At 36.9% G+C, this 15,581-nt stretch overlaps 4 protein-coding genes across 4 annotated transcripts; 1 reads left to right on the forward strand and 3 right to left on the reverse strand.

The window, feature by feature from the left end:
- Positions 1–1,170: 1,170 nt before the first annotated feature.
- LOC116308514 (uncharacterized) lies at positions 1,171–9,784 on the reverse strand. Its single transcript, XM_031718953.2, has 14 exons — positions 9,680–9,784; positions 8,557–8,674; positions 8,298–8,352; positions 8,112–8,194; positions 7,453–7,525; positions 7,289–7,359; positions 6,398–6,495; positions 5,641–5,719; positions 4,939–5,001; positions 4,597–4,661; positions 4,308–4,339; positions 3,844–3,888; positions 3,168–3,278; positions 1,171–2,362 (listed from the first exon to the last, which is right to left on the reverse strand). The coding sequence occupies exons 2-14, from the start codon at positions 8,646–8,648 to the stop codon at positions 2,174–2,176; spliced, it is 1,056 nt and encodes a 351-aa protein (XP_031574813.1). The 5' UTR covers positions 8,649–8,674; positions 9,680–9,784; the 3' UTR covers positions 1,171–2,173.
- A 1,101-nt stretch (positions 9,785–10,885) lies between these two features.
- On the reverse strand, positions 10,886–11,284 carry LOC116308507 (uncharacterized). Its single transcript, XM_031718944.2, has one exon. The coding sequence runs from the start codon at positions 11,282–11,284 to the stop codon at positions 10,886–10,888; it is 399 nt and encodes a 132-aa protein (XP_031574804.2).
- Positions 11,285–12,140: 856 nt separating this feature from the next.
- Positions 12,141–12,649, reverse strand: LOC116308512 (histone H3). Its single transcript, XM_031718951.1, has one exon. The coding sequence runs from the start codon at positions 12,637–12,639 to the stop codon at positions 12,229–12,231; it is 411 nt and encodes a 136-aa protein (XP_031574811.1). The 5' UTR covers positions 12,640–12,649; the 3' UTR covers positions 12,141–12,228.
- Positions 12,650–13,162: 513 nt separating this feature from the next.
- On the forward strand, positions 13,163–13,474 carry LOC116308513 (histone H4). The gene has a single exon (XM_031718952.2). It carries the CDS (start codon positions 13,163–13,165, stop codon positions 13,472–13,474), a length of 312 nt encoding a protein of 103 aa, XP_031574812.1.
- Positions 13,475–15,581: the final 2,107 nt, after the last annotated feature.

Raw genomic sequence — 15,581 nt, forward strand, 5'->3', positions numbered from 1 at the left:
TTAAAAATAAAATAAACAATGATTACGAAAATAAAAGCAAAATAAAGAAATGAATAAAGGAATGAATGAATAGAAAAAAGAAAAGGAAGGAAAGAATAGAGAAAAGGAAAGGAAAGGAAAAGAAAGGAAAGGAAAGGGAAATTATAGTTGTAAACAAAATTAATAGCAGAAGATATTAAAATATGAAACAAAAAAAATTGATTTTAAAAGAAACATTTAAATACAATGAAAAATCGAGGAAAAATATAAATGGTGCAAAATAAAATAAACCTATCATTGACACAAAATAACAACCATCAATTTCTAACCAAAATGATAAATTTTCTGTGGTTAGTATGATTAATTATTATCATACAAACTCTGTTAGACTGTTATCTTTGGTTATTTTATGGTTAAATGAGGTCTTAATAGGATTTTGAAAATTGATGGTTTTCATAAAACAGCTGTTGAAAATACGGACAACCACAGAACAGAGGAAGGAAGGAAAAAAATAGGACATTCATTATCAAATGATTCATGAGAGTTTAACAGCAATTAAAATTCATCCCCACTTGGAAACAATTTTCAGTAAAGATGTTTTTGAAAGTGTCTTTTACTTTTTGAATATCATGGATTTTTTTCCCTTTAGGCAAAGGTTTTTCAATTTTATTTCATTTGCTCAATTATGTTAATATGAATGAATGGTATGAATGATACATGAAAGTTTATGATAACACTTAAAAGAACAATCGAATAGAATACTCTAGAATAATTTGTCTCAATTTTTCCCCTTAAAACAAGGGTATTCCTTTAAGTTTCTTTTTGTTTTTGTTTTTGAGAAGCCAGAAAAAAACCCTTGGACCTAACAAACTCTACACACATGTGGATACTGGGTTTAGGAATCAAACCAGAGACCCCAAATGTGAGAGAAGTCAGTGTATTGCTTCTACACTATACTAATTTCCCTCACAGCCACTATTAGTGTTGTGAGCATACAGCAACAATAGCAGCTGTGTAGAAGACTAATGCTATCCTGATTCATGACATTTCCATTAATTTTGCAAAAGAAAAACACACCTAGCATGTTAACTTAATTCAACAACGACAACTAATAATTTATATACACATTTGTTAAATGTTTCAAATGTTTCAACAATTTGGATTAACATTGACTTTGGGGGGGGGGGGGGGGGGGCTGAATGAAATTCTATCGATTTTGTTAAAAATATATACAAATACCAACTTTTCATGTTTTCTACAGAAAAGCTAGAATTTTTTAATCGGTACGAATCATTTTTACTCATGCAATCTAGGGGTTATTTACACTCCCAAGATTTAAATCATGGCTAAAATATGCAGCCCGTAAAGTCCTCCACTGCATTGTAAAGCGCATTGAGACATTGTGAAATGCGCTATAGAAGAACTGGTTATTATTATCACTACTATTATTTACTTTAACTGTGGTTTTCAATATTAATTGTTGTTAGTAGTAATATTTTCCTATTCTCTTTATAACGCCAAAAAAGTGGAGAAATGTTAAATGTAAAAGTTTACGAAGCATAAATGTTTTCGAGCGTAGCTCTTTCATCAGATGTGCAATTTGTGCAATATTAGTTGAAAATACAAAAGGTACAGACTGAATATTTTCAGTTGACGGAAACGAAAAACCAAATTTCAGCGTGCAGTTTGTATTTACTGTGTCCACATAATATTGCATGAGAACTGCAGTAACCTAATGAAGATAATTTTCCTATTTTAGAGTATTAATTTCCCTTGAGTATGGTATTTTTGTTTAACCATATCAATTATTTCAAAGACTTTAAGTCCTTTGCTTAAAGTTCTGTCTGTCATTACCTAGTCTCATTATTATCAAGCAACTTGGTAATTGTTGTCAAGATGTTATATGAACCTGGAGAACTCTAGTCCTTCTGAACCCTTCTGATGATATCTAGTCTCATTATTACTGACCATATCATTGTGTGAACAGACATACTGTAGACTTGGTAATATTGTTGTCAAGATGTTATATGAACCTGGAGAACTCTAGTCCTTCTGATGATAGCTAGTCTCATTATTACTATCATTGTGTGAACTGATATATTATTTATAAACTTGATTGGTATCAAGCCCTGACATTGGACTGAAGAGATGAAGTCCAAGCTCTGTCTGTACATCTATTCTAGTCTTGTCTAGATCATATCTGAGGGTAAGTTTGTCCACTTCTGAGGTCTTTAGGTGACTTACCAAATGATCCATAAGCATCCATGCCACCAGAAGATGACCCATATGGCGAGATAAGTGGTCTTTCTGCTGGTGGAGGGTCATCATAAAGGTGTTTGTAGTTGAAGCTAGTACCACGAGGACGGAATGCTGAAGTGAAATTCTGGAAATAATTGAGGCAAACAATATTAATGAACAATACTTTGAAAAATATTTCATGCATAAAATTAATATATTTTTTTATTAATTTCTTTTTTCATTGATTGATTCATCCATCCATTCATCCATTCAATAATTCATTTTTTAATTCAATGATTCACTTGTTTACAAGTTCATTTGTTCATTCCTATGTTTATTCATTCTTTCATTAATAAATGTATTCACCCACTCATTCGTTTATTCACTCATCCATTCATCCATCCATCCATCCATTCACTTATTAAGGTAACATGTACCCTATCATGCAGGTAACACACAACTTAACCCACCCTTGAGTTCCTAGGATGATGTAGATAGTTTAACTAATTCACTCATCCCTCCCTCCCTCCATCCATCCATCCATCCATCCACCCACCCACCCACTCATCCATCCATCCATCCATCCATTCACTTATTAAGGTAACATGTACCCTATCATGCAGGTAACACACAACTTAACCCACCCTTGAGTTCCTAGGATGATGTAGATAGTTTAACTAATTCACTCATCCCTCCCTCCATCCATCCATCCACCCACCCACCCACTCATCCATCCATCCATCCATCCATTCATCCATCCATCCACTCTTATTAAGATAACATGTACCCTATTATGCAGGTAATACACAACTTAACCTACCCCTGAGTTCCTAGGATGATGTAGATAGTTTAACTAATTCACTCATCCCTCCCTCCCTCCCTCCCTCCATCCATCCACTTATTAAGATAACATGTACCCTATCATGCAGGTAACACACAACTTAACCTACCCCTGAGTTCCCAGGAGTGATGTAGATAGGCTGTCTCTCAACCATCTCATGGTTTGCCTCTATACCAAATATTATCGCAATGGCCCATAGCGGCAGGAACCACCTTATTATCTATTATTAAAGGATGTTTGATAATTTATTAGTGTTAACATGGGCTATGGTTGCCATGGTAATATCTATATGCATTGATGACTGCATTCGGCTGTCATTGACAACAACAGCACCACCATTAATGATGACAGCAAACAACAATGACAACAGCCACAATCTAGCTGAGCGGTGAATTGTTTCTAGCCAATCACAGCAGGTTTAGCTGTTTTGAAGTCGGCCCTCCCAAGCTACTGTAACCCAACTTTTGCATATATTTCTGTTTTCTTTTGACTAAAATATAATATATGTGCCTACAGGTAGAAGAAATATGAAAAGGAAGAACAAAGATGATCACACTTAACCGCCATGTTTGCTTCGTTCTTTCAAGCTTCGAAAATGCTTAGGGTCGGTCATTTTGTCCACTCATGCTCTGCGCACCACGTTCACTGTTCAAATATGACAATGACAACAACCACAACCACAATTACAACAACCACAATGACAATGACAGCAACAACGACAATAACTAGAAGAAACCATGAATATAACAATGTTATCCTAATAAAATCAGATCATAACTTCATACCTTAACAGTGATATAAACAGCTGTATATCCAGCTGCTGTATTCAGCTAAGATGAAAAGAAAATGAGAGTGTTCAGTAATGCTGATGCAGAATCAAATATATGTAGGCTATTCCAAAGTAACAGCCATGCCTGGGGGGGGGGGGGGGGGTACGTTGATGGTGTACAGCTGATAAAACTGATTAAACATAACTTTTGTTTCAATCAGCGTGTAGTAATGAAGACAGTGATAATAAATTGTGGATGAAGCTATAAATAATTGTGGATGATGCTTCAAGGGAAGAAATGAAAGTCATTAGTGTAAATGCAGTGCTCAACACCAGTAAATCTTTGCCCCACCAAAACTCAATTTTTCGTTTGTAATGAAGGTGAGTTGGTCCCGTGTTATTGGGAGTCACAGTAATGGCTAAATACAAGATCCAAGTGGACTAGATGTATATATTATTACATTGTGTTGAGATACTTACAAACACTCCTTGACAAGAATTACTTGGACCAGCTGTTTGAAATCAAAGGAAATAATATTATTACCTAATTAAAAAATAACAAATATTTCTGTTTGTCGCTGTGCTCATGGGTTAGATTCCTGGATCCAACATCACATGTGAATAGAGTTCCTTTAAGTTGGTTCTTGCCTGTGCTTCAAGGGTTTTCTCCAGGTTCTCTGGCTTTCCTCCCTTGGCAAAAGACTTCAATTCAATCTGATGTCGAAAGCTTACCAATACTATTATCACATTTATAATTAATTATACTTACTGATCCTCATCACAATATCATGTATTAGACTTGCCATGGCAGATATCTCAAACACAAAGATAATCCTAGCATCAACAAACAATGAAATAATGGGTAAGGATTTGATGCATATATACATGAGGGTAGGGTGGCCCTGGTACTAGCAACAAGTTGTCCATCAATTTTGGGTGCTCTTTGTCAGTTGCTTAAGCATTTGAGAAGCTAGAGTCACATGAGGCTTAGCTTTGTTGTTCTGTTTAGCAACATCCCACATGCACCTAAAACTCAATGGAAGCGCACTAGTCAATGACTAATGTTTTCATAATAGTTAAAATTAACAATGGTGTTGCCATTAATACATACCCCCACAAGTCTCTCTTTTGAGAAGCTCTGTTATTTTCTTGCATTCGCACTACATTGAGCTCTCTGAAGAGGAATGGAATTTATTAATAAATTCTATGATTATCATTACAAAGTTTATTTATATGTTTTGACTTGTTTTGAAATGCAAAAAAAAACAATAATCCATTTATCATATGACCCGTATCTGCCCGCCCGAGCGCTCTTAAAAAAAACTTTTGGGAAAATGGTGTGGGTCGTACGGCTTTGAGCGAGCCGGGCTGTACAAATCTGTACGGCCCTGCTCGAATCCGTGCGCTTTCTCTTTTTTAGCTTTTATTTACTATTTCTTTCTTTCTTTTATTTTATTTTATTTTCTTTTTCATGAGGGTCATATGATAAAATGCTTATTGACTGAGTTAGGTTGGCTCGAGGTGATGCCGTACGAACCAAGATCCTGTACGGCCTTCCCACTCAGTCAATAAGTACATACAGTATTCATTAGTTTCAAGATACTATTGTCATCATTATCATCTCCATCAATTATCATCTTTGTCATCATCATCATTGCTTTCATCATCACTATCATCATCATCATCCTTGCTGTCATCATTATCATCAACATCATCATCACTGTCATCGCTGTCATCATCATCATCATCATCATCGTTGTTGTCATTGTCATCATCATCTTAAGAAATTCAAGCCTTTCTCAATTGATCTTACCTAGAAATACAAATGCCAGCGACAAGGAAAAATTGAACAATGAAGAATTCCGCAGAAGAAAGGAGCAACCATTCTGGCTCTGAATAACAAAAACGAAGACATTCTACTAGGTGAGGGCCAACTGCATGATACATTCATGAACATAATAAGATAAGAGGGTAGCATGGGTAGTGTACGCTATGAACACAGTGTCTTTCACTACTGTGGATCGAAAGGTTTGTGTCACTGGTTTGAGCCCTGCAGACACCATATATGAATTGAAATAGAGAATAAGAGAAAATATCAAATGTCCTTGGTGGGAATTGAACCCATGTCTTCAGTATTCTAGTCCAATGTGTTAACCACTACAATACAAGGACCAACCACGCCAGGTAACGCAGCTGGAATGTGAAATGTAGGGTACTTGTGAGGATCCTGCCAAGGGCATTTGATATTTTTCTCTTATTCTCTATTTCATTACACACACCAAACACATAATTTATTACTACTATATATGAATTGAGTTTGTTTGATGTGTTGTTCTCTCCTATGCTATGAGGGTTTTCTCTGGGTCTTCTAGGTTCCTCCCTCCGTAAAAATCAACATATGAGTTGAGTTGTTGTGTGCATGAATAATGAGTGTAATGGTAGTGTGTATGAGTGAAAAAGCGTCAACAATTAGTGCGGAAGAGCTAAGAGTGACTAGACATTGAAAAAAAGAGATCGATTTATAAGTGTAGGCGGAAATAAAAACAACTTTGAACAATGGTATTCCTTACCTTTACATTCATTAAATTCAGATTTCATGGTTGCCAAGCCAACGATAACAGTAACCAACATATACATCAATAGCACAAACATAATGGGAATATTAAATCTGCAAATAACAATAATAATAATAATATTATTATTCAATTAAAAATATAAATTATATACTAGCCAACTAAAAAATCTAGTGCATACTATATATCTGAGAAAATGTTTAATGACAAAATTGTACAAATTACTACAACGATTTGTAGGTCTAAAGGCCAGTTTAGATGGTATGATTTTCACCTACAACTATTATATACAACATGCTCGCGTCTGTTGTTGGCGAATTGTAGGCTTGATTTACACGCTGCGACTCGATTTGTAGAATGGCACAAGCATGTTGTATATGATAGTTTGTAATCGTACCGTCTACAGTAAACTGGATTTCAGGTCTACTGATGTCTGCTAATCTTACTAATTTGTACAAGTTTGTGCAATTTCTTACAATTTTTTTCATGGCATAATGGTATGCACTCTAATTGGGAACATTGCATCAAAGATAATCAACAAGTGCTGACGTAGGATCAAGATATCAAGTCAAACCAACCAAACATTAGATTAGAGTGTGTCAGATTCTATTCTATTCAACATGGACTTGTACTTAGGCCAAAAAAAAAAAGTGTGTTTCCTGTTGCGCGACCGACCCTAATTTTCTTGCTGACCCTAATATTTTTTTCATTCCCAAATGTGCCACAGGGTTCCCAGTAAGCCCATTTCCACTGTTGTATCAGTATAAAAATCAAATAAAAAATCCGACCCCAATTATTTTCCTCGTGCAACAGGAAACACACTTATTTTTTTGTTTGGCCTTTGTCTGTGCAAACTGGCCTTAGTAACAGCTACAAGCATGAACTTACAGTTTAAATGTTTCTTCTCGTCTCGTCATACGAGCAGCAAGCAAACAATGAAAGTGTGTGACTGTCAGAATCTGTGTCAATGAAAATTTTCATAAGTTAAGTGTGAAACAGCTGAAGGGCCAATAAGATGTGGGCTTGAGTAAGAATATACAACAAATATATACCTGACAGGATGTTTTGAGGAACTGCGTCACTAGAAGTACTGGGGTTTTGGCCAGGTAGAGCCAGTTAAGACCACTATTATTAAAAAATGAAAATCCATAGTATGAAGATCATAGTCATCATGATGATTATGATTATTATCACCACAATCATTACCAATAACCATCATCATCATCAACTATGATCATCATCTTTATATATCCTCATCATTTATATCATAATCACTGTCATTATCATCATCATCACCACCATCAAAGATCATCATCATCATCATCATCATCACCATCATCATCATCATCATGAATATTATTATCATTGTCAACCTTAAATTTCACCATCTGCACCACCAACATTATGGCTTTTTCCTCACCAACAACAGCAACAACAAGTTTATTACCATCAATAAGTTTATAAACTATGTAAATTGCAACTAGAGAATGATAAAAGCTACTCCTCATCATCATTACTAGATTAGATATTAGCTGAATAAGGCCTAGGGCAAACGTCAAACTTTCCATGCACCGAACTTAATTACATCAAAGAATGCCGCCCCATTATCACCTGATATCCATTGTTTTTAATGAGTTCGGTGCATGGAAAGTCCGACGTTTGCCCTAGGCCTAACATTCAGTATAAGAGCACCAACAGTTTGATATCTTACCATAAGATACAATTGACAATCCCACTATAGTATATGATATATTGATTTGGTAACGAATGATGATGTCTGTGAAGTTTAACGACCTGAACAAATAAGAAGGTGGGAGAAACGATTTGGTAAACCAGGTTTAAAACATACTGTAAAAGGTATCGATTAGGAATTTTTTGAATCTAAAGTTCTATTTACCTTGAATATGCATATCAAACAAGTAAAAAAGGCAAGACAAGTTAGAGTTGAGTCCCTGTAAAGATAAAAAAGATTGAAATATTTATCACATTGAATACAACTGGACTGATTTTCTGCTTGCTTGGATTTTGATAGCTAATTATTATATATCATGGTTAATAAATGAAAGATAACTAGCTGACAAGAGAAAGAGTCTGAATGCTTAACATTTAGGCAGGCAGGTGAATATGTTAATAAACCATTACCAATGACAACATACCGAACACAGGACATGGTGTTAAATGTTCCAAAGCATCCAGTATAGGCATAGGAATGCCACAAAGCATCACTAATGTTTGTTGGAGCCACCATTTCGATGTCGCTAGTAGCTGCTTAACCTGCAAGTAAAGTTTCAAATAAGAATCTAGATTCATGGTTAGTGTTTGTTATGAATGTCATGGAAACAAGGTTTATGTTCAACAAGACTGATCCAGTAGAGGCTTTGAATCAACTGTAATCTCAGGGGCGGTGGAACCAGGGGGGGGGGGCATGTGCCCCCCCCCCATGAAATTTTTTTGGGGGGCCTGTCCCCCCCACAAGAGACCCCACTTAAAGTTGTCATCTAAACCACTTGAAATTCTATATTTTTTGGATGTAATTACAAAGGTTGCATTTTCTTCTCTGTCATTTTGAAATCCTAATTTCCTGTTGGTATTTGTGAATATTTAGATACTAATATTCGAGGCTAGCCCTGGGTTAATGAATCTGTATATTTTTCTTGGTGCTACACTGATTAATATTCTACAATAAGCAATATACTGTAAGGTATCCCAAGTTCGTTAATATTAATGCTTAGTTCAATAATAGAGATAACATAACCATACATTAAATATGTATATACATATACAAGCTTAATTATGCAAAACACTGCCTCTACCAAAAATCACTTGATGAATGAAAAAATAATAATTCGTTTAAAAATCAAAAAAATTAGAGCAAATGAAAACAAATTGCTATCATATATTAGTTGAAATAAACAGTTATTGTAAAATGAATGCAATTTTTAGTACAAAAGCATTTGAAAACAACAGAATTGCTTGAACATTCAGATTATAACACGTGTGTTATAAGACTGAAAACTGCATATCATAAAAAGGTATTTCGTATTTGACAATAGGTGAGTTAACATAGGTGTTGTTATTGTGGACTCTGCATATTTTGAAGCTTTTATCGCGTTATAACTGGAATGGATGCAGGTATTCTCAAAGACGGAAGGGAAGACAGAAGATGAACTTAGGGAAAGGAAACGCTGACTCGACAAGGTTTACGACATTCGTATTCACTTTTTGATACTTTAAAACTTCATAAGGTTACTCAAAAGCGTTTTAACAAAGCTAACTTACCTTATCTTGAGAGATTCTTATTTATAAACATCGAAAATGAAAGAGAAAATTCGTCACATTTTATTTGAGTGTCGAACTCTGCTACTGACTCACGCCTACACTTACGCCTTTACCACCCAGCGTTTATACTCACGGGGGAGGGGTAGGTATCAACTTATTCGACTCTCTTTCAATCTATTATAAAGTCTCAAACCTTTCTTTTAAAAGTCATTTATGATTTCGATATAACTGAAAAATTACAATCATTGAAGTCTTACAGTTAATATTTCATTTTAGAATATATTAACGTTGATCAAGTTATTTTATTTTCACCCACCCTCCCACAGTAGTGGAATTATGTAAGATATTTGCCAGGCTGCTCAGCTGAATAACAAAAACAAAATGGCGGAATAAGTGAAGGAAAATTAGCATTGGATGAAAACTAGAAAAACAGTCACCAAAGAACGAAGAACGACGTGTGAAGTTTATCTAAACTTGAGGGTAATTACAAATAGTTTTCTTTTTTTAGTTTTATAGTGGTAAATTGGTTTTTGGTGTTTAGTTTCGAGCCCCATTCAAGCTGCAACAACGCGGTTTGATGAAACGATCAGTCTGCTCTAAAACGTATTATAAATGTATTTATGCAAAGTATAGTCAACACGAAATGTAAAGGACATTCATCTCGTTCTTTACATTGCTGGAATCGCATAAAAATACTTCAACAATTTAAGAGCGTTAACAGCAACAGCATAAAGTAAATATTTCCTAAGGACCGTGAGAAAGTGCTAGTGGATTTAGAAGACTACGAATTAAGTTTCCCGCTCTGTCACGGGCATAACACTCAACTTTGAGTTAAACTTTTGTGAACTATTTTCTTTCAAAAAATTGTTTCTTGCATGCACTACATGCTGCAAATTCTTGTCTTTAACAAATTATGAACTAAAATCTCGTGGGAGAAGGTCCTTCCCATTTCACGATGCAATTTTCGTATGTGCATTTAGTAGCTTATAAATTGAGTAACAGGGGAAACGATTGATTAAAATCGTTGATGCAGTTCATTCCTCTGTTTTTTCAAAGTTACTTCAGAAATTTAGGAATGAGTAAAACATTGTGGCCAACAAGAATCGTATACAATTTTTTCCGATGATAAAGCATACGGCATTGCCTTTATTCATGTGGTGGCTCCTAAAAGAGCCGTTCAATTTTTGTTAGTAGTGTTTGAACACTTTATTTCTTGGATGGTTTGACTGCTTTCTTGGCTGCAGATTTAGTTGCTTTCTTGACAGGTTTCTTCACTGTTTTATTAGCTGCTTTCTTCGCTGGTTTTGGTTTAGTTATGGGTTTCTTATTATTCTTTGATTCAGCGGCAGTTTTTGACTTTTTGGTCGGTGTTTTCTTCGGTGACTTAGTTTTCTTCTCTACTGGTTTCTTGGGGGTCTTTTTAGCAGCGGGTTCCTTGGCAGGTTTCTTATCAACGGGCTTCTTTGCAACTGTCTTCTTTGGTTTCTCATCTTTTACAGCTTTGTTTAGCTTGAAGGATCCACTAGCTCCCTTTCCTTTGGAAAGCGAGCTTGAGGTGTGGGGCACAGTACACGGACGTCCGAGAACGCATCTTCTTGGCAGCATTTTTCCAAGATGACGCTGATGACTCGACTGTGTTTGTTACTTGACTTTGACCAAATTTTTTAGCAAGAAAATCAGACTCTATCAAGTCATAAGTTTCCTTGAAGTAAGATAATCTCATAACGTTTTATCGGACTCGTTTTCATCAAAACCCTCGCGCTCTTTGTTTAGATATGAAGGTTTTTCAAGAAAGTTTTCTCAACATTAAAAGATTCTTCCTCGAACGTTTTGCTTGTTATTCAGCACCTAAGCTGAACTCACTAATGTTGTTTTAACAACATAGTGAATTTATCTGACTATAAGATTTTGATAATTTTGTGCTTTTAAAACATTGTTCGCCAAAAAATTTGTGTTTTTCTAGAAACGACAAAAACGTTTCAATGCTGCGGCATGACACTTTATCATGTCGGCAAAAGTCGGTGTTTCAAAGGTTCTCTGGGTGCTCTGGAAAAAAAAAATCATAAAATGGATCTAACGATGTTGATAGAATTTCTCACAATCTTTTTATGGATGGTTATTAGAACCAAGAAATTCAAAAGAAATATTTTCAACATGCTCAAACAGTGATGTTACATGTGAAAGCAATTGTCACTTCGTTCCAGCATCCCAATCGGCAATAACTGCACTGAGAAGTAACTTTTTCATAGTTTGATCTTCTTTCTTCTTCAGGCTAGATTTTCTATCTTCAATAACTACCTTTCAGAACGATAAAGGATTTAATTTACAAATTTTCAATAATTTTATTAGCAGCTGGGTTTAAGTTTTGAGAGCAATCGCCGTCTTCGGGAAACAGAAAAAATGGCATTGATGGGTTTCCGAAGTGGCTGGAACTTTTAGTATGAGAAAAGAAGTTTAAGACTTATGATACCAAGCATATATCATTGACTTTATTAGCATGTAATGGCTCCTAAAAGAGCCGTTTGTTTTGTTGGACTAGGAGAAGTCACTTAAGCTCTCTCGCCACGGATTCGGCGGGCAAGCTGAATGTCCTTGGGCATGATGGTGACTCTCTTGGCGTGAATGGCGCACAAGTTGGTGTCTTCAAACAGACCGACCAAATAAGCTTCGCTAGCCTCCTGAAGGGCCATCACAGCTGAACTCTGGAATCGGAGATCCGTCTTGAAGTCCTGAGCGATCTCACGGACCAGACGCTGAAAGGGCAGCTTGCGGATTAACAACTCAGTTGATTTCTGGTAACGACGGATCTCACGAAGAGCGACGGTACCGGGCCTGTAACGATGAGGCTTCTTGACTCCACCAGTTGCTGGGGCACTCTTACGTGCTGCCTTGGTGGCGAGCTGTTTACGGGGAGCTTTTCCTCCGGTAGATTTACGGGCAGTTTGCTTGGTACGGGCCATCTTTCTAGCAGTATTCTCTGAACAGAATGATATGAAACTGTATTTCATCCCTATAATTTATCCTAGCTTTCGCTCTTTCATGATTGGTTGATGAAAAAGTGCAATTTGATTGGACAGAAAAAACTTCTTCTTATTCAAGCATTCATCAAGCATGCTTGAAGCTCACAAATCTTTTTAACCAAGATAGAAACTTGGCTTCTTAACTATTACTTGATTTAACATCATCTGCTGTTTTATCCCATCAAAAACTACTAGCATGTGAAAAATCTTCACAATTGGGTTGATATTTAGCGAGAAAATGAGCAATGAAGCTAATGACCTTGATCCTGAACATCAAAACATGGATCACAATGCTGCCTCATTAGCTGATGACGTGCTGTTTCTATCATTATTTGGCTGTTTTTGTTCAAAGTTCAAGTAGATTATGCTTTATCTGTTTACGTGGTGGTTCGGCCTCATGCTTTAAAAGCCTCTTGAGCGCGATATTTTACATCATTACTCAGGTAACAAATCCTAAGTCATAATGTCTGGTCGCGGTAAAGGAGGAAAAGGTCTAGGAAAAGGAGGCGCCAAGCGTCATCGTAAGATCCTTCGGGACAACATCCAGGGTATCACCAAGCCCGCCATCCGTCGTCTTGCTCGTCGTGGTGGAGTCAAGAGAATCTCTGGTCTGATCTACGAAGAGACTCGTGGTGTCCTCAAGGTTTTCCTTGAGAATGTCATCCGTGATGCTGTCACCTATACCGAGCACGCCAAGAGAAAGACCGTCACAGCCATGGACGTGGTCTACGCTCTCAAACGCCAAGGACGTACCCTGTACGGATTTGGTGGTTAGATGAGTTTCTCATCTCATTCACAAACAACGGCACATATGAAGAAAGTCAACTCTCTATGCTAATACAAAATCCACCGTAAAACCATTCTTCCCCTGTCAAAAAAACCTCTTTTCGATCGAATTTCACTTTCACCTTGAGTCAACTGTCTGTGTCGTTCTCATTGAATTATAAAACTAAGTTACGAGCCAATACTCGCATGAGTATATAACACTCTAAGAGAATAAAATTTTAGCCCGAAAGGTTACTTTCAACCGCGTTCACGTGGAACCTTAAGACACAGATGTCACACCACGGCCTTGAACGCGTCAAATGCAAACTGCTAGACCGTAAACTACTCTAAGTAGAGAAGAGCAAATTTCGAAACAAAAAAATAAAAGCCCCAAATCGCGCTGAAACTTTGCCAGAAGACTGAAAAAGGTACAAGCAAAGACAGAATCAAGTCTTAAAGCAAAATTGTCGAGTGAAACATTTTATTGTCATGTCTTCATCATGACTCCCATACATTCCCTTATAAACTATATACACAGCAACCACTGCTCATTAATTTAATACCACAGGTATCTCTCATTATTTCAAAATGAATATGACATTAATTTATAACTGCATAATTTGTTTTTACCACGCACTCAATGGATTGCGGTATTTAAGAGTACGTCCATTAGCTGCTTCCCTCATTCTCTGTATAAACGCCTTGTATCTTTCTGACATTCGGGACCTGCAGCATGCTGGATGACAGGACGGAGCACAGACGTTTAGGCACTGTGGGGTACATGGATTAGACTGCGGGTAGATGGCCAGTGGATATGTCGTGTGATATCCATAGTTATGCATGTATGACTGAGATGGTTTCTCTTGTGCTTTATTATTTGGGTGTTGTTCGTGTTCATTTTCAGGTGATTGATGTTGGCCATATTCTTCAGGGAAGATGTACGTCTGTCCAATCAACTGTATCGGCTGCGGCTCCGCATTCTTTTCTTCTTCATTCTCATGTGCCTCGTTTTCTGTGTTTTCTGCGGATCCCTGATCCTCGTTGGAATGACTATCATGGTGTATAGAGGGGTGAGTAGGGGGGTATGGTACTGGATATGAAACAGGAGTATGCACCTCTTGTTGTACATGTTCTGCAGGAACATGAACCATGGTTACAGGGTATGACGCTGGGCATGGTGTAGGATAAGGGGTGAATTGATATTGACTTGTACCAACGCATACAGGAGCAGTACATTGGCTTGTGGGTGCAGAACACGGCGCTACATGGTGTTCTACAGGAGACGGGACGTGGCACTTTGGCTCGTAACATTCTGTGAAATCCAGAGAAATATTTTAGAAGAAATTCCGAAATAATAAATTATGGAAGCTAGTATAGTTACTTGCGACACATTTTCTTAACTGCTTACAAACACCATACTTATTTTGAGTAGATTTTGTATGATGATGAACGCTTATGCTACACTCAGGTCACTGTCAGGGCACGGCGTCAGTGACACACGTTTGGCCAATCACAATGCGCGAGGTTACTATTCATCCAATCAAAATACTATAACATAGTATCGTCGCGGTCACGGCACATCACAATCGTACTGTACGTTTTCCATCGTCCTACAAAGGCTGCTCTAGCAATAGACCCGCTAAGCTTGGGCGCAACGTTTTTCTCATTTCAGACCACGTCTCATTCTCTTGAGAATAAGATACTTTGTTTGAGTTGTATCCCTATTCATGTGTCTTCTCATTCGCAACCGTTAAACAAAGAAATGATACTCTATGGAATGATACGTGGTTTCAAATCGGAGAACATTACGCCCAAATATTACGTCTATTTGCGACGAATTTTGAGACTTGTCTACACTTCATTTATAGAAAGAGGCTGTACAACGCTTCAAGCAAGCTCTCCCTAAGGCTGACGATCAAGTCCATTCATCCACAATACATAGGGTTACAGAATATGAAGTTGTCAGTAAAGGAGTGAGTATGAAGAGTGATCAAGTAATGAAGATAAGAAAGTAATAAGGTATGTATTTACTTGAGTGTAAAATACTATGTGGTTTGAGAATGGCTTCCAGGACTTTCAGGTGTTTTCCGTGGCAGGTAAACTTCATCAACAGGTTC

Source organism: Actinia tenebrosa, unplaced genomic scaffold (assembly GCF_029948245.1).
Source record: "Actinia tenebrosa isolate PJP-AT-01 unplaced genomic scaffold, QUT_ActTen_1.0 PGA_scaffold16__25_contigs__length_10494907, whole genome shotgun sequence".
In the NCBI taxonomy this organism is placed as follows: Eukaryota; Metazoa; Cnidaria; class Anthozoa; order Actiniaria; family Actiniidae; genus Actinia; species Actinia tenebrosa.